General features: G+C 42.8%; 4 protein-coding genes and 1 long non-coding RNA gene across 5 annotated transcripts; 1 reads left to right on the top strand and 4 right to left on the bottom strand.

Moving 5' to 3' along the window:
• Positions 1–116: 116 nt before the first annotated feature.
• On the bottom strand, positions 117–2,714 carry si:ch211-198p11.6 (uncharacterized). The gene is made up of 5 exons (XM_051073792.1): positions 2,539–2,714; positions 1,772–1,824; positions 1,567–1,677; positions 1,014–1,151; positions 117–769 (listed from the first exon to the last, which is right to left on the bottom strand). The coding sequence occupies exons 2-5, from the start codon at positions 1,796–1,798 to the stop codon at positions 683–685; spliced, it is 363 nt and encodes a 120-aa protein (XP_050929749.1). The 5' UTR covers positions 1,799–1,824; positions 2,539–2,714; the 3' UTR covers positions 117–682.
• Positions 2,715–3,265: 551 nt separating this feature from the next.
• eif1 (eukaryotic translation initiation factor 1) lies at positions 3,266–6,053 on the bottom strand. The gene is made up of 4 exons (XM_018668545.2): positions 5,867–6,053; positions 4,946–5,109; positions 4,636–4,737; positions 3,266–4,496 (listed from the first exon to the last, which is right to left on the bottom strand). Exons 1-4 carry the CDS (start codon positions 5,895–5,897, stop codon positions 4,452–4,454), a joined length of 342 nt encoding a protein of 113 aa, XP_018524061.1. The 5' UTR covers positions 5,898–6,053; the 3' UTR covers positions 3,266–4,451.
• A 779-nt stretch (positions 6,054–6,832) lies between these two features.
• LOC127142968 (uncharacterized) lies at positions 6,833–9,999 on the bottom strand. Its single transcript, XR_007814106.1, has 2 exons — positions 9,558–9,999; positions 6,833–8,457 (listed from the first exon to the last, which is right to left on the bottom strand). It is a non-coding gene; the product is annotated as an uncharacterized LOC127142968 (long non-coding RNA).
• A 128-nt stretch (positions 10,000–10,127) lies between these two features.
• On the bottom strand, positions 10,128–13,965 carry srsf2b (serine and arginine rich splicing factor 2b). Its single transcript, XM_051073967.1, is given in 4 exon segments — positions 10,128–11,380; positions 12,496–12,767; positions 13,369–13,586; positions 13,588–13,965. Coding segments are annotated over 4 exon segments (699 nt in total). The 5' UTR covers positions 13,732–13,965; the 3' UTR covers positions 10,128–11,315.
• Positions 13,966–14,280: 315 nt separating this feature from the next.
• On the top strand, positions 14,281–22,995 carry mfsd11 (major facilitator superfamily domain containing 11). Its single transcript, XM_018668521.2, is given in 15 exon segments — positions 14,281–14,781; positions 15,401–15,563; positions 15,645–15,700; positions 16,309–16,416; positions 16,506–16,585; positions 16,669–16,765; positions 17,210–17,268; positions 17,372–17,484; positions 17,486–17,529; positions 18,638–18,681; positions 18,770–18,835; positions 18,922–19,047; positions 19,164–19,338; positions 19,958–20,093; positions 20,212–22,995. Coding segments are annotated over 14 exon segments (1,362 nt in total). The 5' UTR covers positions 14,281–14,781; positions 15,401–15,467; the 3' UTR covers positions 20,374–22,995.
• The last annotated feature ends 522 nt before the right edge of the window (positions 22,996–23,517 follow it).

The raw sequence follows: 23,517 nt of genomic DNA, 5'->3' as shown, positions 1-23,517 counted from the left end.
ATCCACGACATCAGGGAAATATCAGTTTCTTTCTAATTATTCTAAATATTTTCTGGGATCAGTCTACAGGAGGAGCAGCTACAGGACTGAAAAGATTGATTCAAACTGACAGATCCATTTTAAAAACATTTCAGGATTTAATAAAACCACAGTGTATAAAATAACAGCACAAAGCTACTTCAGTCATTTTCACATGTACAACATTCTCTGACATTAAAGTGTCAGTCTGGTGATACAAAGACCAGAGATACTCACCACAGATGAGACGCACTAACACACGGCTGGTTTAGGATGTGTTATCAATGAGAAGAATATTTAATAACACCAGCCTCAAGATTTAACTTAATGAACTATTCTCAAACTAAACTATACAAAAGGCACTTTCAGATCAACCAAAACCAGGTCCTGGTTTCAGTCTGATCACACTGGTGTACAGTAAACACAGGAGGAGCATGTTCAGCATGTAAACACAGTCAAAAAGCAGATTGCCATCTAATGGCAGTGACACAACAACATTCTTTAGAGTAAAAGATCAAATGAAGAAGTCAAAGAGCGGTAAGTCATTCTCCATCTCTCTCCTCCCTCTCTTCCTGTCACCTCTCCACTGTAAAGACGTAAAACTGTAATAGGACTGAGGGTCAATCAGCTGACGGTGGCATTAGTGTACCTCCATCCTCGACTTCTACTTGATCCTGATCTCGAAGCACAGACAGTTGCAGGAGTCACACTCAGGAGGCTGACAGGTGCAGGCACAGTCCCACTGGACACACTGTGGGAAAACAAGTCAGTTCACAGAGGAGAAAAACAGCTGCGAGCCAGTTAGTGAGATGAAGAGAAATGTCCTGCTCTGAAGGGATAATAAAGTTTTATTCTAAATCGATTTTCAAAGGAAATATAAATTAAAACCAGTGGCTTCCTGGGACAACTGTTGTCAACAGAAATGTCAGATAAACATGATTTGATTTTGCAGCTCTTGTGCTAAACTTTTTCTTGAGTGTTTGGGGTTTACTCACATTAGGAGAAGGACAAGAATAGTTCAGACATGAGCGCATGGTCGGCAGGCGACAGTCACACATCTCAGCCAGTCTAAAGCACTGCTCACATATAGAAACATTCGGACAGCAATCACCACACTCTGGAGAACACTGGTCCTTTAGGAGACAGAAAACAGAGACACGTTAGCACACAGACATTTCTGCACTGTAGTAATTCAAATGAAAACCCAAGCCAAGAACAATAAACACATTTCATGCATAAAAATAAAGACATTTCCAGTTAAAAATGTCAGATGTGACTCAGCAGTGCACGGTTGGTCTGGTGCAGTGCCTCAGTTTCTAACACCAGGTGGAGCCAAAACAAACTTTCACATTCTACTGCAGAGAGACTGAGACACTCAGCACCTGGAGGTCAAAGTCCTGTTTCCTATTTATTTATCTCTGCATGCCTGTTTCTAAGTTTAGAGCTGGGAGTACATGTAACTGGCATGATATTTAACAAGCTGCAGTCAGGAGAAGAGAAAGGCCTCCCAGTTCTGTAGATAACTCTAACTGTGATACCAGCACCAACCTTGAGGCAGAATCGGATCCACAGGCCAATCCCCAGGACGATCATGTAAAAACCCACAGTAATCATCAGCACTGCTGGGAGGGGGATGGCAAGCTCCCAGATATTCAGCACCTGAGTGACAGAACCAACAAGACATGTAACTGCATCTAACAGAGCAGAGCTGAGGAGATATTACTTCAGATAACATATGTGAATGATTTCTTACCTGCATTGTCTCTGTCTGAGAAGACATGTTTGACTGTCACGAGGATCACATCTCTGGGAAATAAACAGACAGGGATAAAACCTGGTCATTATTCAAGCCTCAGTTTATTATCCTCTGCTGAGCATTCTGCAGATATATGCAGGATGCTTGATTATTTTCTCAAATTATTTCCATGCAGAGGCTCATATTCACTACCAGCTATGAGAGGGGTACGCTAAAATGTTTAGTATAACTAGTAGTGGGAAGTCCCGTTTTGATCAAACAACAGTCCAAACACTTAAAATATTTTAAGATAAATCAGAAGTATTAAAAGGAAAAGCAGAGTCCTCACATGTGAAAACCTGGAACCATCTTTATATGAACAAAGACTTAAACTATTATCAAAACATTTTCTATTGATTCAATCTGAAACAAAACATCATATTTTATAAACTCTTCATATAGTTTGAATGTTGAAGTATTAATTTGTAAAGTAGGTAAAGGTGTAAGATAAATGTAGTGAAGTAGAAAATAGCGTTAAAAGGAACTTAAGTACCAGTACTTCAAATCAAGTAGTATTTGAATAAATGTATTTTCTACCACTGCAAAGTAAAAGTACACAACTATCTGTTAACAATAAAGTGCATTCGTGTATAGAAAGTACTTGTAGTGACGAGTTAAATGCTCCTGAAAGTATAAGGATAAAAGAATAATGGAAGTAAATCAGAGATAACAGTAGTGAAGCTAACTGGCAAAACGGAAGAAAGAACGTCCCGCTAACGTCTCACCGTGTCTGTGAGGTCCCGTATTTTCATAAATTAATCATAAATATCGACGCCGGCAGAAAAACTTAAGTCAAATTCTTCATTTTTATCGTTTATAGTAGAAAAAGAGCGTATTTCTACTCCCCGCTACCGAAAACAAACCGAGCTTAGCTTATGGCGGCAGCTGCGTTACCATGGAGTCAGACGGATCCCGGGAAGGGACAAGATGTGCGCATGACCGCGAAAACGCGAAAACAAACCTGCTACTGTGTTAAGTTGTGATGATTTAAATAGTTTTTGATATAATACGCGACATGCATTGAAAATAAACATGTTGTTCATAATAAGGACTCTTAATTAAAAAATAATTTGATTTGTCTAATAAATGTGATCTTAAGTCATGAAATCTACACCTCAACAAAAATGAACAAACCTAAATCAGATCAGTATTTGCGGTCTTTAAAATAGCACCAGTTCTCCTTTGTGTACCTGCAGAGTTTTTCAGGTACACAGCACCGTATACACAAGCAACTAAATAAATAACATTTCTATGGTCATAAAATTAAATCTAAGGAATTTGGTTCTACTGATGTGTTTTTGTGTGGGTTTAGAAACTCACAATGTTCCATTGCTACATGTTGTTCAGAACGTAGGAAAACTGAACTTCCTGCACTCTACCACACCAAACCAGTATTGTGGTTAAGAGTTCAAACTGAAAACACCTGAGACGAATACAAAACACAGGACAGGCTTATCAACTGCAGAAATTTTATTGAACCAAATGTGGACTTTGCAAAACAGACTTGCTCTCCATCACCTTAAGTCACAGGAGCACAGTGTGACCTGGCCATGGCTTTAATTTTTACTGTATTACTTCAGCATCACTATGTCTTAACTTGTATTTATAAATTATTGCATTATAGGAAATTAAAGTTTCAAGTGTCTGTAACCACAGGCTTGGTACCAGATTTGTTCTTAGACCAAACAAAGGCTGGTCAAAGACCAGAGTGGGAAACTAACTTCATTTACCAGTAAATCCATCTAGAATCATACTTGAGGTCAGCACCACAGAGCTGCACCAGAGCCAAAGATTACCAGCATCTGATTTCATTTCCCACTCTAGAGGGTTCATCTGATCACATAGTTTGGAAACTTGCATTGGCAGCAAAAAAAACAAATACAATTAGAAAAATGTGCCATTAAATAAACAGAAAAATTAATAATCCAGATGAGGTGGTGGAGACAGTCAGTACTTTACACAATCTCTGCTCTGTAACCTTAGAGCAGGCAGCTGGACATGTAAACACCACCAGTGGGATGTTGAAACAGACCGAAAAGAGGGAAATCACTCATGTTGGCAAACCCCTTTTCCCATCCTCCCACCTGCAGCCTTTGTTCTTCTACATTTACCCACTTCAGCAGTAAACAGTTATAACATCTGTGACCCTCCTGTACACACCCAGCCCCCGCCCCCTTCCCCATGACACCACTCCACTCCAACATATGGAGACTCATCGTTTTATTGAAACACCTTGAAGTACAAAACAAAAAAGTTACATGAAACGGTGCCTCCTTATTGTGGCACAAAACCTAAAAAGAAAAAAAAATTAAAAAGGAAATAAACAAGGGGGGAAAAGGAAGGAGGAAGTGTGTGTGTGGGAGGGTCATCACCACTCATCCCTGATGTTGTGTGGAGCTGCAGTGGTGTGTCTTTGCGAGAGCGAGCCTGCCCCCTGGTGTTGTAGGGAGGCGGTGGTGTTACAGAGTCCCATGTTTGTCAGAGGTAATTCACGTGTTAGCTAGTAGGAGTTGGTGGGGCAGCAAGGGGGGTGAGGGGGGAGGAAGAGCAACAGCAGCACATAGGAAGAGGGGAGGAGAGGGGGAGGGGAGTTTAATGGCCTTCCAGGAGAGATGGGGAGAGGGCTGATTTGCAGCTTCTAGAAGCCGTGGACTTTGAGCTGCTCCTCCTTGGCCAAGTCAATCTGAAAAGAAGAAACAGGAGATTTGAAAACGACTTCTGACCTCTAGTCTGTCTACGCTCAGTCAGCAGTGTCCTACACCTAAATTATCACACAGCAAGTAAGAAATTCTGATTCTTCTTCACTGCAATGCAAGACTCACCTCAATGAGGAACTGGCAGATATTCTTGCGCTGGTCTCCCTGTAGCTGAATCACTTCACCATACTCTGGGTGCTCAATCACTGTCCCATTGCAGGCAAACTTCTGTTGGAGTCAAAACAGACAAAACAATTAGCCAGAAATGTCAGAGCCAGAAAACAAGGACACACACCACCATGCATTATTAATTGGTAAAAACCTGGCAGTCTACCATAACAACTAGGACAAGTACTGCTTAATTTGGCCAGTCTTTATAAAAAGACTGGTCGGCAGAATGTGCATTTCAACTCTAGACCGCACCCCAAACTGTTACCTTCTTGAAGGCCTTGACTAGCTTCTTCTTGTCATAGTCGGCGGAGATGCCCTGGACAGTGGTGAGGGTCTTCCTGCCGTTCCGCTGTTGGATTCTTATGTGGATGTAGTCCTCTGTCCCGGCTGGGAGGCGGTCATCACCCTTAGTTGCATCAGCAAAGGGGTCTAGAGGGAAAAAGAGCAGCATTGTGAGAACAACAATAAAACACAATCTATAAAACAAAGACTACATCGCCCATTGCTTGACATCTTACCAGTTTACATTAAAATTTGTATTTCTCCCCCGTTCCCTTGTCCTAAAGACAACGCTGCCAAATCCGCTTCACGTATTCACTGATTTCATCTGGCACATCTCTTTGGAAGTGTCATGTTTCAGATGAACTGCGCAGACGTACCAGCTAAATATACAGCTTAACAGCTTACTGAAGTCTGGCAGGGTTTGTTAGCCACTGCTAAGCGGTACCCTTCCGCCGCTGGACACGACTATGTTCGGAATAATAGCAGAGTCATGGTATGCTAACTCTCGTTTACGCAGCGTGGATTAAAGTTTAATACAAAGTATAACTAAGTGAGATACACGTTAGCTGAAATTTTGCAGCAGAAATACCATTTCCTGATCAAAGCCAACACAGCTGAATAATAAGCTAACGCGCTAACAGCAAAATGTAGGCCTAATGGCGGCCGTTTTAACGTTAGCAAAAAAGAAGTGCAGATTGACAAATATATATACATATATGATTTCATTGTGAGTTAGATATTTATGTTGAATTGGACACTTTGAAGACCAAACATCACATTAAATAGCCAAATCGGCCATAAAATAAATAAAACCTCGACGTAAGTTAAAACGCTTAACGTTAGCTTTGCTAGCACTCGCCCTTCCCCCACCTTGTCTCTGTTCGGTTTGATAAAAACGACTTACCAAAAGTTTGGAGGTTCTGGATAGCGGACATACGATAAGATTTGCTTTCCTTTCGGATAATAACTTGGTTAGCGAGCGGTTCGTCGGCTAACTTTGACTTTTCTGTCGTTCCTGGTTTTCGCCTTTTCGCGGGGACTACGCTCGGCTCTGCTTCGTAGGATCTCACAAAATGGAGCTCGTCCTGTTCGTAAGAGTGGAAAACAAGCCTTTATAGCCCCGCCCCGAAACTAACGTCAGTACGTCGCTGACGTAGGAACAGGACGCCGCCAGCAGCCACGCCTTATTATTTCTCAACTTTACTGGAAAGGTGACGTCACCATGTCAGAATTTAGTCATCTTCATCTTCAGGAAAATTACCAAAACAAATGAATGCACTTTTATAACACTCAATAATAATTCTTTTTGAATATTTAAATGATAATAACAAATTATCTATCGGGAGCTTTAAGATCTTCTGGTCATTGTGTCAGTTTCCTGTGAATAAGAATGGGTTTCTTTGGATAATTTTATATTCATGGATGGACTCAGGAACAGGTCCAGGGGCCTCTGGGCCAGAACCAGATTCACACTAACCCCAGAAGAACACACAACAATACCAAAGCCAAAAAACCACACAGACCCAAAATGACCACAGGCTGCAGTGCTGTTAATATCAGTTCTCTCTGTAGTCATTAACATGGTAACACTAACATGCCATAAACCATTCTGTGCCTGAAGTAATTTAATCTTCTTAATAATCGATTTTCCTAAAATGTCTTCTTCTAGTATGACACTCATGGAAAACTTTTTAATTCAGCGAGACACTTCTCGTTAATTAAAACACTGTGTGTGAATGTCAGTAACATGGTCATCAGTTTGAGCCCAGTGACACAGATTCAGCCACTGGATGGAGGCATGTGTGCGTTTGTGTACCACTGAGCCAACGATATATTTTGTTGTAGAAAATACAACCACTGCAGCAAACACTTTCTTCAAAATGCTGATGCTTATTTATTATAAACTTAGAACATAAGGGAAAAAATCTGTGCTGTGCAAACCCACTGTCAGTACAGGTTCGTTTCTTCACTGTCCTGACTGACTGCAGGACATTTGTGTTTACAGTCTGCTGATATTTGGTGGAATCCACTGCTCCCCTCTGTCTGCAGTGTTTCCTGTGTAACTGGCTGACACACAAACCCAGAAGATTTCCACCCCCCTGCTGAACAGCTGGCAAAGTGCTCTTTTCACGAAATGCTGCTCCTTTTTTCCTTCAACATACCTTCACTGACTGTGGCCAAAGAGCTCAATCCTTTTATTTATTAAGTAATCTATTACAACATTTTACCTCCGGAATATCCATGACCTCCCAAACATAAATAAATAAACAATACGAACAGTAATCACACAGATAAAAATCAGCAGCATACAATCAGAAGTGAACACATAAACATTCACTATAATTCAGAAATATTCTGAGCATGCACTGACAGACAGGTGCCGGCTGTTCTTCAATATTTTCCCCAGTCTCTCTGACATCACTTGAGGATTGTCAGGTCTAAGTGGACTGGCTTCTCTGATAAGCTCAACTGATACACTGCCTTTTTACCAGCAGGTACATTGTGACTGGGTCTGGATTTCAGTGACTGGATCAGGACCAGGTCTCAGCAGCGCTGGAGCTGGAGATGTTTCCACAAATCAGAATGTGTAAGATGAGAATTTTGTTTCAGACGGTTAAAGGTAACTACATGATCATCTTTGTATGGATCCTTTGATTTAGCAGGGCTTTAAATATGGTCTCCACTCCTGCAAGACATTCAATGTTCACCCCAGCACTGATGTTAAGTGGGTCCTGAATGCATCAATGGTTGCATCAAGTCAGACTCAGGACTGGAGGGGTTTGATGGAGCTGTGGATCAGTGTTTCCTGTGTGTTCCTGTGTGTCTTCTTCAGGATTTACCTGATGATCGGCCGCTCCTGTTGTTAGCAGATCATGGAGCCACCTTAGGAGGTTTTACGTCTAAACATGAGGGGGTTAATATCAAGGAATGTACAGTCATGTCCTCCAAGGAGCTCAATCAAAGCTCCCTCTGAGTTATAACGTCTCCAGCTCAAGGTAAACTTCATCTGTCTGCAGCACTCGTTTCCAACACGACTCTCGTCTCATCCAGATGTTTCTTTGACTTCAGATGTCGACTTGTCTGTTGAGGTGTCCGCCTCAGGTTTCCTTCTGACTCGTCCATGTAGACCCTGTTTGTTCAGGCAGCGCTGCACAGTGGAAGGATGCACCATCACTCCTGTGTCGGCTAAACCCTCCTGCAGGTCCTTCGCAGTCATGTGGGGGTTTTGCGTTGCCTTTCTGCCGAGGAGACGAGCGGTTTTATCTGAAATCTTTCTTGGTCGTCCAGATCTTGGCTTGACTTCCACAGTTCCCCTTATCTTCCATTTCTTAATGACGTTGCGGATTGTGGAAACTGAGAACCCAAAGCGCTTTGATATCTTCTTATAGCCTTTCCCTGATTTGTAGGCATCAATCAGCTTCAGTTTCAGATCCTCACTCAGTTCAATAGAGGAACCCATGGCTGTTGTTGTGAGGTTTGCTCAGCCAGGTCAATCTGAGAAGAAGAGTCAGAAGATTTAGTCTGTGCCTCAAACACCAGACACTCTGTTGGTGAAACTGTGAATGTTTTATAATGAAATGACCTCATTATACTCTGGGTTCTCAATCACTGTCCCACTGCAGGCAAAACAAAACAAGTCAATGTTAACAGAGCCTCTTTTACATGTCTGGACAATTCATTAAAGTCATGTTGTAGGGAATTAGTTGGATGGAGAGCTACGATCAGCTTTTCCCCCATTAGGTTTAAATCTCCTTTCAGTAAACAACTCTGTGCTTCAGTTTCTGCTGGAATCAAGATGATCACAACTGGCTGTCATCTGGCTGTCGCTCACTCTGCTTAGAGGATATCTGCATAAGGCTGGGCCTCTCTCAACCCTCCCCTGTGCTGGAGGCTCTTTCAGCCTGCTGCAGTGCAATGTTGGGTGAAAACAAAACAATAAGCTTTAACACACTCCCAAAATATTAAACTGCGGGCTACTTAAAGCTGAGAAATTAGAAAATCAACAGGTGTTTTTACTTCATTTACTGTTATAATACTGGGTTGATGCTGCTTGTGTACTTTTAAAGTAAATAAGCAAAACTCTACCGACTCGTGTCGGCGAGCAGGACTACAAATTAACCAGGAGGTGACTTAAGGATTTAAATTAAAATGCAAAACAATTAGCTTCAGATAACATGTGAGCTAACCAAAGCGCACAGACAGCAGAAATCAGGAGTAATACCTACTGACTGAGTCTGCTGTCGGTACACGAACGAATCCGATGAGACCCGAAGCTCGCAAACGGCATTCTTCGGCGTACAGGCGGCAGTTCGGCTTGTACGGAAAGTACCGAGGGCTGATGTCAGGAGCAACCGAGTCACAGGGCTGCAAAACGGTGCCGCTTTATTGAATCTGTACACGTGAACGCACCGGAGGAGGAAGATAACGGTTAAAATGAAGACTTCAGTCACGGGTTTACGAACTGAAAACTAAACACACGGTTCCTCCTGATCAGTTTTATATGAAAGAACCGCCCACAGTCTTTAGCTAGCACCAGCTAACACCCACCCTGCCCCTTCTTTCTCTCACATTTCAGATTCATAATAATGACTTACCAACTCCTCTCTACCGTCCAAATATAACTTTTTATTTCTGATTTTCGTCTTTTAACACTGAAGATGTCCGGATAGATGCGTACAGCTCACCTCTTCTTCGTTTTTTATTTTTTTCTCCGCGATTGGCAAAAAACAAAATGGCGCCTTACCGCTACCTACTGGTGTGGAGTGAGCATCGACACTAAATTTGAGCTACCAAAATAAAATACTTCTCTTCCAGCTTCATTTCTCTTACAATGAATCTTTTTAGTGTCTTGAAATGAAAAAAATCTTCTAATTCATAGAAATATCACACTCACGCCATTCATTTCAATTCTGTTTCATGTTTGTATTTCATATATCAAAAATCTGGTCTGACTGTTTAATGGCTGCATCTCAGTCTTCTCCCCACATAAAACCCAGCTGCAGCAAACAGACATTTAAAATCACCTTCTTCTAATGTTAATGCATGTCATTTTTAGAAAATAGGAAAAAAATTAACTGTTGGAATAAAAAATAAAATTAACTGTAGCATGTGTGAAAGTTTGGGCACCCCCAAAATAAAGTGAGTAATAAAAGAAGAGGCCATCATAGTGAAAACACCAAATCTTTAATGAAAGTCACATGTATCTATCATGACCACATGGGGAAAAAACTTTTTATCGTACAAAGGGTGAGACTGTAGCGACCGTACCACTGGTAGTCACAGGAGCATTCTGGAGAATACTGGATACATCCAAGCACTCAGCAGAGCAACACGCCACCTTAACAGCTAACCAGCAATACTCAACTGCTACACAACTGCGCCTAGTGCACAAAAAAACATACAAGCAGGATTAGGATCAAAAAATGAAAAACAAAACAAGACACTGTCTAAAGTCCAGTAAATGATGACCTGTAAAATTAAAGAGATGATTTAAGGAGATGAGATTAACTGAGCTGACACATTCTTTAAACTGACTTTACCCCCACTTTCCACCTCAGTCATTTCACTGTACATCACAAGTAATTCTACTGAACACAGCCTGACACAGACGCCCTGAGCTGCAGCAGTTCAAGACTGTGAGGAAGCACTTCATGTAAAGTTTTTGAGGGCTAACTTCAATTTAATGAGATGTGTGCAGATACACTGTAAATATATGTTACGAAAACAACTCAGGAAAAAGGAAAAATTTTAAATTAAAGCAACATTTCCTCATGTTTACTGTGTTTATGTCACTTTAGATGTTTCTTTCCAGACTGAACAAGAGATAACAGACAGTAAATGGCTTTTTGTGACGGTATCGAAAGAAACCTGATGTTTAAGTCCCATTATATTGACGTCAACGGCCTGTATCACAAAGCGAGATTAATGTTCTAGCCAGCTAACTTTGGGGTTAACTCACTCACTCAGAATAAATCTAAATGTTAAACTAAACTAAAAATTATTAATTAATTACTCTGTTTCTAGTCATTCTTTTGCCTCAGTGACACCAGTTATTCAGGATCTGTAGTATCAGGCTCAGCAGGGCCAGGAAACCCAAAGAAAGCTGGACTGAGGTGAACTCGCTTCATGATACAGACGGCAGAGAGAGGAACTGAGAGAAAACCACTGTAACATCCTCATATCATCTGTTTCAAAGTCTGAACACAGATTCTTCTCCACGTTAAACTGAAGCTTTAAAAATAATAAACACGTCATGAAAGGAAATAAAATCACAGCACATCAATGTCATGAAAAAGCCTCTGAGGCCAAACAAATAAAACAGAGCAAAGCATGGAAGACACAATAATAACCTTTCACAGCTGGACACTGTTGCTTGTCTGGGATCCTGTCTGAGGAGCTCTGAGGTCGTCACCTGAAACTGTCAGAACGAAACAAAAGTTAGAGGAAAGAACACAAAGTCAACCAGGACTGAAGCTGCAGTTTTAACTCAGACTGACTGACTGTTTGGCTGCAAATTTATCTGAACTTAAATGACTGTACTGTCACATTTAGCTCCAGATGTGATCTAAAGCACCCTGACTTTCAAACATACACCTCTGTTTCATCCTCTGGCTGTGGTCGCATGGTTTCTCTGTTTCTGCAGTTATTTTTGAGTCAGATGTTGCTTCAATTAAGCCAACAGTAGAGAGATGACAGTAAATGAGGGGGGAGAGAAAGGGAGTGACAAGCAACATTCAGACATTAAACAGCATTCATTTTGTTTTTTTGATCTGAAAGGCTGAAGCTCTGACAAGCTCCATATCTGATTACATCTCTCTTCTTCTTCTCTGCCTGAAAACATACGTTGAATTGTTGATTTGTCACATTTAAAATGGAGGTATAAGAAAACAGGTGAAGTGAAACTAAGTGGGATTAACGTGGGCAGAGAGCGGGACAAACCTCAGTTCCCCTCAAGTACCAGTGTCCCCTCACCTGAGGACACGACCTGGAGGACAGACGTACCTCAACACCAAACCCCAACACTGACTGCCTCCACCCTGCTGCACAGAAACCCTCACCAGCAGCCGGCAGCCTGTGGGCGGCTCACCACACACCTAACGCTCACACTGCCTCAGCTCTGCTCAAACTCCTCTCTAGATGTCGCAGCTTGGGAGGGAGAGAATTCCAGATTTGTTTTACTGTCACAGCTGTTTTTAAAAACACTTTGAGTTATGAGCTAGCACGCTAATTCAGGAAGTTACAAGTCAGATCAAGTGTGGCGGAAAAATAATAACATGTCTTTTTACCAGGGCAGAAAAATGTTTTGTTTAGGAGCAACTGTCGTTATTTAAAACTATTTTTTAGTCTAGATTTCACTAGAACTAGCTGCTAAGAGGTTAAAGTTCCCAGCTACAGCTACATTATAACTGGTCTGTCTCTCACCCTGATGCTAACAAGAAACAAAACTTCCATAAAAAATGTCTTTATGTTTGTGTAACAGCAACATCTTGTCAAACCTCACCTGTTGCTGTGCTCAGCTCTATGGGGATTCACCTCCATTCTCTGCTGCTGACTTGGGCTGGCTTTTGGACCTAGACCTGGAGCCTCTTTTGGAGGAAGGGGTGTGGCTTCTGGACCTGGACTTAGACCGGGACCTGGATCTTGATCTGGAACGAGAATGGGACTTGGCCTTGGTCTTCTTGGTCCTGGGGGAGTGGGACTTGGATCTGGAGTAGGACCGGGATCTGGATCTGCTGGAGCGGGATCGGCTGCGGGAACGAGAGCGGCTCCTGCTGCGGGATCTGCTGCGTCTTCTGTGTCTCGGGCTGGGGGAAGAGCTGGGTACATTCAGTGGGTTGAGTTATCATCTACAATGTGAAAGCAGCTGGACTGAACTGAGGAAACTGAGACCTGCTATGGCAGTCCTGCAAGGAGCCACACCGATACTCGAAAGACTTGTTCTGCAGATTTGATCAGGGCTTGCAAACTTAGCAACAGATTAGATATCATAAGAAAAGCCAACTGAAAAGTTGTTGTTTTTCAGGGCATCTTGGGTTGCTGCAGCTGATTGGTTATTTCAAACTTGACAACAAAATGATATGCAGCGAAATTAATCATTAGCATCTCTGGTAAATTCGGCATTCGTTTGATCCACCAAGCAGTTTGTTCTTTTAAAGAGAAATCTAAACTCATTAGGTTTGTGCCATGTTCTTTGGTGAAATGGTTTACAGTTGTTTTCTCGAATTTTATCTATGCCGAATTGTAGAGTGACTCTTGCTAGCTCAGAAAAATACTTAACTTTTGTTCTGTAATGAATGTGTATTGGTCTGCAGTCCGAGGCCACCTTGAATGACCGAATTCATCAATGGAGCCTGGCGCTGTGTCCATCGACTTAAGTCTAACTAACGAAAACACGCTTCATCTTACCTTCTGCTTCGGCGTCCATAACCCCCGTATCTCCGCGTCGGTCCTCCTCGTCGCCCTCCACCATAGTGGGAATCGGGAGGTCTGCCGTACCGGGCCATCTGGACCCTCAGCTCCCGCCCATCCAAGAGCGCTCCGTCCATGGCGTCCATCGCATCCTCGGCGTCCCGTTTGTCGTGGAATCGCACAAACGCGAACCCCCGGCTTTCTTTCGTGTAGCGGATCTCGAGGGATGTAGACGTCCCCTACCCGGCCATACTTCTCGAAAACACGTCTGAGAGTTTCGGGCGACGTTCGGTAGGTGAGGTTGTCTACTTTGAGGGAAGTCATGCCGTCGACGTCCGGCGGAGGCCTACCGTAACTCATGGCGATTCACCTACGAGGCCTGGCAGCCTTCTTCAAAACAGTTTTTATCTTGGCGACGACACAACCTGTCTATTAGTAAAAGTCCACACGCAGACGAGGGTGTATTTTACCTCGAATCACTTTTGCTCATGGGATATTTAATGCTGTATAATCACGAAATAAACAACTGTTTCCAGCACCGTGAATCCGCGATGTTTCCCACTACCCTGATCCAGCGCGGTGAATTTCTTCTTCTACTGAAGAAATTAGGCGCTCCTTGGAATCTTAGTTACCGCATCGGCGCCATCTTGTGGAAATAAGTTCATTACATTTTTCAAAATAAAAGCGCCAACAAGCAAGTGTGAACAGAAAAGCTGTTAAAATGTACAGTATGAGTACAATTAGGTGTTAATTATGTAATTCCTGGTTAAAACCTACGCACACCCACCTTGGCTCGTTACATTTCAATATGTTTTCTACATTTTTATATGTTTTATTTTGACCGGAAGTTGTGCCGTATAACTTGTGCTAGTTACCTAGCTTGCTAGCTGTAGAGTTACCGCAAAAGCTGAACGGTTCCGGTATGTTTTTAAATCAAGAAACCGTTACTATTCTTATACAGATACTTAAAATTGGTTATATTTATGCCTGCCTTTATATGAGATAGAACTACTAAACAACCGCCCGAGGTATAAAACATTTTCCACAAACGGAAAACACGTACTGGATCGGTCTAAGCAGGTAGCTGTTGGTGAAGTTCCGCTGCACTGAGCGTTTGTAAATCTGCTAGCTCATACTGCTAGCTCAGTTAAGCTAACTAGTCAGCTGATTCATTCACATGACAGCCCTTTCTAGTTTCGATCCCGTTCACCGGTGCCGTTGAAGAACTCCAGAGAATCGATTCTACACGACAGAAACCATCATGGTAAAGTTAGTTTAGGAGCCACACGGTGAAGACGGATAGCTGAGGATATCGGACGGTGCACAAACAGCTAACTATGCTACTGAAAACACACTGAGTCCGCACAAAGAGGAGCAGCCAGGGTTAGCTACACGGCTTCAGCACTGTTGGTAAGTTGTTTTCTTAAGCTTGACATTAAACATACACAAAGAAACATCCCTGTCTCTTGGAATCAGCCACTGTCTCACTTCCTCTGTCTTCGTTTTAAGATTCAAAGACCAAGATAAAACCCCGTTGAAAAATCTATCAGTGAATTGCTCCTTTGCTTATGCTCTAACGTAACGTCTGATAGACATTTATGTCTTACGATAATCCACTTCTTAATTCGGCATATAACACATCAACCAAACAACACCTGTTTTAAGGCTGTCTAACCTAAAATTTGAATTTAATTTGAATTTGATTTCATTTACATACCAGTCGTCCACCAAAACACATCGTGAGCGGATAAACCAGTTCTTAAAGTTGTTTTTTCATCGATAGAAGTTGTTGCTCTGTATTTTTTTTATATGCCGAAATGATTAATATGTGTTATCAAATCGTAGTTCTCGAGTAAGATCTATGACTCGTCATGATCTTTTGCGAATGTGCGTATGGGTGATAAAACAACTGACTTTTGAATGGAATGTGGTTAAAAGAGAGAGAATGTTTTTCACAGAGGAGCGTTACAGTCTCTTGGATGTTACACACCTTTCTGATTTGTACTTCTCCTTGTTCTTCTATTCTCAGATGTGCTGTTCTCTCCAGTAGGTTTTTTTCTTGTCTTCACTTCCTCAAGGAATTTACAGTCTCCAAAATGAGTCCAGAGGGGAAGAGGCTTCTAAACATCGTTATTCTCGGCTTTGGCTTCATGTTTATGTTCACTGCTTTTCAAACATGTGGCAATATAGAGGTAGGTTGATTTTACTGATGCACATGTCAAAGAAAACTGAGGCTTTCAGTCCTCAACAGAAACCTGTCTTTGTCTTTACAGCAAACAGTTATAAAGAGCTTCAACAGCACCGAGTTCCACGGGAGCGGATACACCAGGTAAACTCCTGGAGTTCTTCCACTGATGCTGCAGCGCACCATGTCTGTACAGAGTTTAACACAGATTGACTTGAAGTATTTCCCAGCCTTGATACAGAGCTTCTATAATCAAATCTGTCGCACTCAGAAATCCCTGGAGGATAATCGAATCTTAGGTAAATCATTCCAGGGAACAAAGTTCAGTCTGACTTCAGCGTGCAGCAGAAAGTCGAGACGTCAGGAAACATCCTTTCGTGACTTTAATCTCGTCACTTAAAAAAGAGAAATCTTTGAAACCAAGCAGCAGAGCTGTGTCTGTGTACAGATGACGGGTAGGAAAAATTCAGATCAGCATTTTGTGATATTTGCTGTCTCTTCACAATCACATGGACACGTGATTTAAGAATCGGTGCGACAAAACTTTTTCCGGTTTAAATGATGAGTCATTCACGACAGAAGTGTTGAAACTGTCCAAACACTACAAAGACTCATGTTAAATGACTGAGTTTTAGTGGAAATACAGAGAAGACTGACAGTTTTATTCCTCTTTTATCAGAAGCATTTTAACCCTTTCATTGATTTGCTGATGTACTTCCTTTTCTCTGAATGAACTGTCCTCTGTCTCTCAGCATGGCCATCATCTACGGAGTTTTCTCTGCGTCCAACCTGATCGCTCCCTCAGTGGTGACCGTCATCGGACCACAGCTCTCGATGTTCTTCAGTGGGCTTTTGTACAGGTAAACTGTCACTGACCGACACTTTACCTGCTCCCACCTTTTCATGTTAAACCAGGCCTCTAACACGTCTCTGTATTTGTTTCCTACAGCGGCTACATCGCCATGTTCATTTACCCGTACACCTGGAGCTTCTACACAGCGTCTGTGTTGGTTGGAATAGGAGCAGCAGGTAACAGGACGTTACCTAACAACCTGTACACGTTACCTGCCTCTCTCTCTCTCTGTGTTGATGTTTTCCTGTTTGTTCTCCAGTGCTGTGGACGGCTCAGGGAAACGTGCTCGCCATCAACTCCACTGACAGCACCATCGGGAGAAACAGTGGGATATTCTGGGCGCTGCTGCAGTTCAGGTAAACCTCTGCCAACGTGCACCTGAGTCTAGAGGGAAACAGAAATATGTTTCTAAGTATAACTGCTGAGTCAGTGAAGGTTTAGTTTTATTCATCCATCAAATGAATATCAGCTCATTTTTAACAAATTATGAGGAAAGTTTTACAGAAATAGCTGGAAAATACAGATTCTGTAAAACATCAGTCAGTCTGCATCTGCACCATGTTTTTCCATACATCCTCCCAATGTTTGAATTAAGTCCCTGTCATAGATGTTTGTCGGAGTTCCAGAGGCTGAGTGTGACCCTGAGGCTAGTTAAACCAGGACAGTCATTCATTAGCATAAGCACTTTACAGTCCTTAATGTCTCTAACGTCACCACCACTCTCCTCCAGCCATGACTCTTTGCAGTCAGACTTTATCTTTACGTCTTGAGCTTTGACTGCAGATTTTTTCTCTCTGCAGCTTATTCTTTGGGAACCTGTACATTTACTGTGCCTGGCATGGACACGTTCACATAACAGGTGGGAAACAGTCTGTGTTCTGTAAAATCTCTTTAGCACTTCCTGTTATGACTTCTCGTGAGAAGTGTAAATTTAAGAGTGTGACTCACGTTGTTTGTCTCAGACAAAGACCGTCAGACGGTGTTCATCTCTCTCACGGTGATCAGCCTCGTCGGCTGCTTCCTCTTCTTCCTGATCCGGAAGCCTGATCCTGAACCGTCTCCCTCGGAGGCGTCAGGAGTCGCTGCTGCAGGCCGAGTCCATAGAGAACTCCACAGTGAGGTGAGAGCAGTTACACAGTTCTGACAGGGACAGTGCATTTAAATGACACCTCTGCATAATATCCAGTACATTACAATAAGCACTGACATCTGATGCTCTGCTTGTTTGGTTGAGTAGAGGAGCCGTGTTGTTTGTGTCAGGATTTCTGTGAGTCCTGGAAAACCTCAGAGTGTCTGTCACTCCTGAGTCAGGAAGAAATCCTGACCAAAGTGAGTGAAGTTTATTCATATAAGACCTTTCAAGAGCAAAAGTCACAAAGTGCTTCACAGTATAAATAAATATAGACAACTAAGTAAAAGCCTGCACAGCTTCAGTGTCCACAGATCTTAAGGTATCTGAGCATGGAGAGCTCTGAAGGTGATCACCAAACCCTTCAACTGAACCCTGAACTTTCTGGGGAGTGAAAGTGAAGAGGACAGAGCTGCTGTCACATCATGGGATGTTTTAGAGGAGCTGATGCGAAGCAGATGATCCTGGGATGTTTTGAGCCTGTGACAGAATAAAAGCGCGTACGATCATCTCCACCTCAGACTGACACACAGGAAATTTAAGGCGAGATTCAGTCACTTTAAACTCAAACTCAAACATCAGTGTTGCTGTTTTTGTTGTAAACTCTGGAGACAGAACCTGCCACAGATTATTAATATCTGCTGGATCAACACTGTGATGTTGTCGTTAGGAGACTCAGACCTCCGTCCTCAGCCTCTTGACGCTTTTTAAATAAGATTTCCTCCACACACACAAAGAAAGAAAAACAGAGATTGTGGAGCGTGGCCTGGAAATGTCCTGGAAAGTAGATTTTTTGAAGACAGATGGGAGCCCCCCCCCGTCGCTCCTCGTGGAGCAGGAGCAGTATTTCTGCAGTGGAACAGGATGAGACAGGTGACCTTTAACTGTAAATGCTATCCTTTGTTGTCTTTCCTACATTGCTCTTTGAAACTGCTGAGACTCTGTCGCTGCAGCAACTGAGTCCAGTTCGTGGATGAGGTGAAAGGTGAAAATGTCGGAGAGAAAATCCGAGCCTGTGCGAGGTGGAGGGACACAGTTTTATCAGTATGATCATTGAACCTCCGTCAGCTGATCACAGGTGTCTGGTTTTTTTCCTCAGCTCACCTCGTGCAGACCTCTGCTCACAGGCTCTGGATGCGTTTGGTAAGTTCACTCATGTGACCTCCACTTCCTGTCCTGTAACTGGACTGTCACCTGTTAACACCCACTTTGGGTTTTTGTTTTTTTGCAGTGCAAGCGTGTAAAATATCTGTCACCAAAGAGATGCTGCTGCTGAGCATCTCCATCGGATACACAGGTGGGTGTGAGGAGGATCAGGTGTGTTCAGGTGTGTTCAGGTGTGTGGTGAGCAGGTGTAAAATGCTGCTCTGTGCTCCCCTTCAGGCTTGGAGCTCACCTTTTACAGCGGGGTGTACGGGACCTGTATCGGAGCCATGACCCGGTTCGGCAAAGATGCAAAGAGTCTGATCGGCATCTCTGGGATCTGCATCGGCGTCGGCGAGATCTTAGGTGAGTCCTCAGAGCTGCGTCTCCTCCTGAACTTGATTCATGATGCAGTTTGTCACATGAGAACGAGGAAACGACCGGGGCACGTGATTTACTCTTCCTCTGCTCTGTCCGTCCAGGAGGGGGCGTGTTCGGGATGCTGAACAAGTGTAACCGGTTTGGGAGGAACCCGGTGGTGCTGCTGGGGCTCATCACTCACTTTATCGCCTTCTACCTGATTTTCCTGAACATCGCCAGCGACGCTCCTCTGGCCCCGGAGGCAGGAACAGAGCTGCAGGCCTACATCACCCCCAGGTACAAAGACACTGATTCAGTAACAGGCTCTGCTCAGACCTGAGGGTGTGGACACATGATTAACTCAGACACACACACCTCTCTCTGGTTGTTAATCTCCAGTTAAGCTCTGGTCCAGTTTCCAGACTGAACCATGTCACAGTCAGTCTGTCAGACTGAAACGCAGCGTTTAATCCAGAGTTCCTCTTTACTGCTGCCTGCTGAACATGAGTCAGCTTGTCCTCACAGGCTGCTGATAAGACTTTCAGTGAATATAAACCAAAATACATCATCGTACATGATCTCAGTGTAACAAGTGTTCCTTTATTTGAATGTTTGTTGCACTGGTTTTGTTTGTGCTGTGATACTGGAGTCTGATATGTGCTGCTGATTCATCTGAGCTCAGTCTGTTTATTCAGACCAGGTGACAGGAGTTCTGTCCGCACTGTGACACAGAGTATGTGGACATTAGCTTGTCATTAGTGTGATTAGATATTGCTGCTAATCTGCACATTAGCATGTTAGCTTCTTGACAACTGCTCCGACTGTGATCACATGTTCCTGTGTTCCAGTCTGAGTGCCTCTTGTTAACTGTGATGTGTGTGTGTGTGTGTGTGTGTGTGTGTGTGTTGCGGCTCAGCGTCAGCGTGGCGTTGCTCTGCAGCTTCCTGCTCGGTTTGGGCGACAGCTGCTTCAACACTCAGCTCCTCAGCATCATCGGCTTCATGTTCCGCGACAACAGCGCCCCCGCCTTCGCCGTCTTCAAGTTCATCCAGGTGACGATTGAACCGCTCTGATTTGGTTTGTGAGCGTGTTATTTTGCAGCTGTGTGAGTATTTCTTTCATTCACTTTCAGTTATTTATCGTGACGTGGTGTTGTTATTTCCTCTGCAGTCCATCATGGCCGCTCTGGCCTTCTTCTACAGTAACTACCTGCTGCTGCACTGGCAGCTGCTCATCCTGGTCCTGGCGGGGTTTCTGGGCTCGATGACCTTCTTCGTGGCTGAGTGGGTGGCCGAGTCCAACAGGCGGGAATCGGACTACGACAGCATCTGATTCTGTTCCCGGTGAGGATGAGGAGGGCACAGCTGGAGGAGTGTTTCGCCCTCCACAGCTGGAAATATCAGCCAGGGGGTGATGAAGGTGTCCCAGCCTGTGCAAACTGAGACTGACACTGTGGTATGTTTGGTTTTTACGGAGTCACCCGGTCTGTTCGGAGCCTGGCAGTGGCTGCAGAGGAGCCAAATATTCATCCTGATCTCAACATTTATCTGAACTAAATCTAAAGGCATGAGGAGGTGTTGTGTGCACAGCAGATATACCTCATTTAGTTTCATTCCTGGCCTTTCTCTCTTTACTTTGTGCACACAATATTGTAATCAATCTGAACAAAATATGAAAATATACTCGGCATTATGGGTAGAGATTTGTTAATCAAGTATGAAGCACTTTTGATTCAAGGCCTGTCATATAAAATAATGGTGATGGGCCCACTGCTAGTGCCTGTACTGAGGTTTAACACCGACTGTCATTGTGAATCAGCTGCTGGTTATAATGTGTCCAGTTTGTGCAGCTGCTCTGGCTGCATGTGTGGACCTAAAGGATAAATCTGGTGTTATTCTGTCCCGCAGAAAAACCCAAACCAACACTAACGAGTATCAAACCCTGATGTATGCTAATCCTCTGTGCCACAGAGCTCCACTGTTTCCAAATATTATTAAAGGAGCTGTTCGTAAATTCCCTCTGAGAGCTTCAGCCATCGTTATGTTTACAATACGAAATGTTAGAATATGTCCTCTGAGCTGTGCTACTTCCTCAGGGCAGCCTGGATGCTGCAACGAGTTGCTATCGAAAAATAATGGCAGAGGCAGGTCAGGCTGGGGCTAGCTGCTTGCTAGTTAGCATGCTAACGCCAGTAGAAGGAAAGAAGTGACAGGAAATAGAAGCAAAACAGCATTGCTTTGCACCTCTGGAGACAGCTGTTGGTGAGTAAAGGAATGAAGTTTGATGCTGAACTCACGACGTTTCCTCTAGACTGGTGCTAATGCTAACATTAGCTATGTAGCGATAGCAAAACATAGAAATAGCTCCTTTAAAAACTGCTGCACTGGGTAACATGTTCCTTCATCACACACTGTCCTGCTGCCCTGAATAAGATTAACGTCTCACTTTGTTTGAACTTTGAACCCACACCGGCCATAACACACTGTTGGTTTTTGTCTTTTTATGGGGTTAAATGACAGATAACGTTGAATAACACCAGCCTGATCCTTTGAAACTCCTCCCACTCCCACTGAAGCATGCCATGTACACAAATTCAGCCTTTAATACTGACAGAACGGCCACTCCTGGGCTCCACACGTCTGTAATAATGTCGCTCTTCCCTCTAAAGTGTGAGGGACGCTGTCAAAGAAAGCAGTCGTGTTGTGTATCCACTGCTGTACTCCCCGGTCTGTCCCACATGTTCAGCTGCAGTCACAAGGTAATCACAACCTACGCTCACTTTTACGACAGATATTCTTTAAACTCTGGACGTTCACCTGACACTGACTCTGATTTAAAGACATGACAGAGACTGGGAGTGGAGCAGCTTAAAGGGAAACAAAATGAAGAAACTGAACCCTTTCTTTTCTTTTTGTTTGAGTGTGAAATCTGTTTTCACGCTCACTCTTTAGTTTAGGCTGTTTTTCTTCCTCTTTGATTGGTTTAGCTGTAATAAGATCCAGATCGTCTTGAGGACGACCCGTGACACAGAATTCCTGGAAACTTGTTGTAATTACAAGCGGGTGACTGTGTTTAGTTCAGATGAAATTAACTGCAGCTGTTTGGCTTGAGCCTGAAAGAAAGAAAAAATCTGTGCTGCTTTTTCTCACCTCTTTAAAATAGTAGGAGGATGTTTCAGGGGAAAAGTGAAGCAAACAGACAGTAAATGAGGAGGAATTTAGGTGTTTTCCTGAAGAAGGAAATGCAGGATACAGGAACAAACACTGACCTGAAGAATAATCTTTGTTTATTCACAAAAAACTCCACCTTTAAGGATTTGAAGCCCACGCTGAGATGAACCTGAGTAGACTAATCATGAGTAAAATCTGTGTCTCTTTAATCTGCCAACCTTTCTGTTTGTATAAAAATCATCCAAACTCTGTGATACTGCCACAAACGTCTCCTGAGATAAGTTACCAAAGAACAGTGATCATCCCAGCGTCTCAGAGCTGCTAACATGGCTGCAGCTGCTGTCTTATTTTCTTTTTAATTACCAGCTGAGGAACTTTCCCCTCAAACACTTCAAACTGACCTGATGCCAAACCAACACAGTGATAGACATGGGCCTGTGGACATGTCTGCTCCTGACAGCTCTCTGTAATGTAGTGGTGGGAAAGGGCAACGCAGAACTGAATCTCAGATGCTGTAGGTTTTTTTCCTTTTGTTTAAAGTGTCAGTTTATGAATTACAGAACATATTCTAGGTAATTTATTGCCAAATAAAACAGGAGGAGTTGGGTTTGCTCATGTTTTGTTTTACTGTTGCGACTGCAATGGATGCAATCAGTGTCAAGGATATTAAGGGAAATGCATGTGTTCTTTGAAAATGATTTTATACTTGAATGTAGTAATTAAAATGGCACCCGAACCTTCGCTTGCTTGTTTTATTATCAATAAAATGTTATTTTGAACATTAGTTGTGTATTTCTACACTTACTCTGGAAGTTTCATGTAGCTTTATTTATTTATTTATTTATTCTAATTCAAATTTTTAAAATATAGGAGAAGGGTTTTGTACATAGAAAATCTGACTCTTTTCCCCATTGTGTGAACGCAGCCTGACTTGCCGCTTGTTGCCTAGCAACCGCTAACGCTGCGAGTTTACTCCAACGTGGGAATCCGCGGCGCCAAGCGGGAAACTGCTCAATACTACATCCGGTAAAAATCTTGAAAATAAAAGCCCTAGTTATTATGACTATTTTTCATTAACGATTTTATTTAACTTTTTTCGGCATAACAAAAATAAAGAAGAGAATAAATTAACAGAAACTAATAGAGCAATAGTTTAAATGCTAAGAAGATCCTAAAGAAAAGTGACAGTAATAATGAAAAACACCTGTATACGATATGTACAGAAGAAAAACAACACCAACACTGATAGTACTGAAAACAAAGGACAGAAATAAATTAGCAAATATGTAAATAGTAAACATGATAT

The sequence above is a fragment of the Lates calcarifer genome, linkage group LG11, assembly GCF_001640805.2.
Source record: "Lates calcarifer isolate ASB-BC8 linkage group LG11, TLL_Latcal_v3, whole genome shotgun sequence".
In the NCBI taxonomy this organism is placed as follows: domain Eukaryota; kingdom Metazoa; phylum Chordata; class Actinopteri; family Centropomidae; genus Lates; species Lates calcarifer.
The sequence above is the reverse complement of the archived record's forward strand: the minus strand, read 5'-3'. Positions and strand labels throughout refer to the sequence as shown.

Coding starts and splice junctions, on each gene's coding strand:
- si:ch211-198p11.6 (XM_051073792.1), bottom strand. CDS start 1,798: ATGTCTTCTCAGACAGAGACAATGCAG. Junction 1,152..1,566: donor GGATCCGATTCTGCCTCAAG/GTTGGTGCTGGT, acceptor TGTCTCCTAAAG/GACCAGTGTTCTCCAGAGTG. Junction 770..1,013: donor ATTCTTGTCCTTCTCCTAAT/GTGAGTAAACCC, acceptor GTTTTCCCACAG/TGTGTCCAGTGGGACTGTGC.
- eif1 (XM_018668545.2), bottom strand. CDS start 5,897: ATGTCCGCTATCCAGAACCTCCAAACTTTTG. Junction 4,738..4,945: donor TAGTCAAGGCCTTCAAGAAG/GTAACAGTTTGG, acceptor TGACTCCAACAG/AAGTTTGCCTGCAATGGGAC. Junction 4,497..4,635: donor TCTGCCAGTTCCTCATTGAG/GTGAGTCTTGCA, acceptor TCTTCTTTTCAG/ATTGACTTGGCCAAGGAGGA.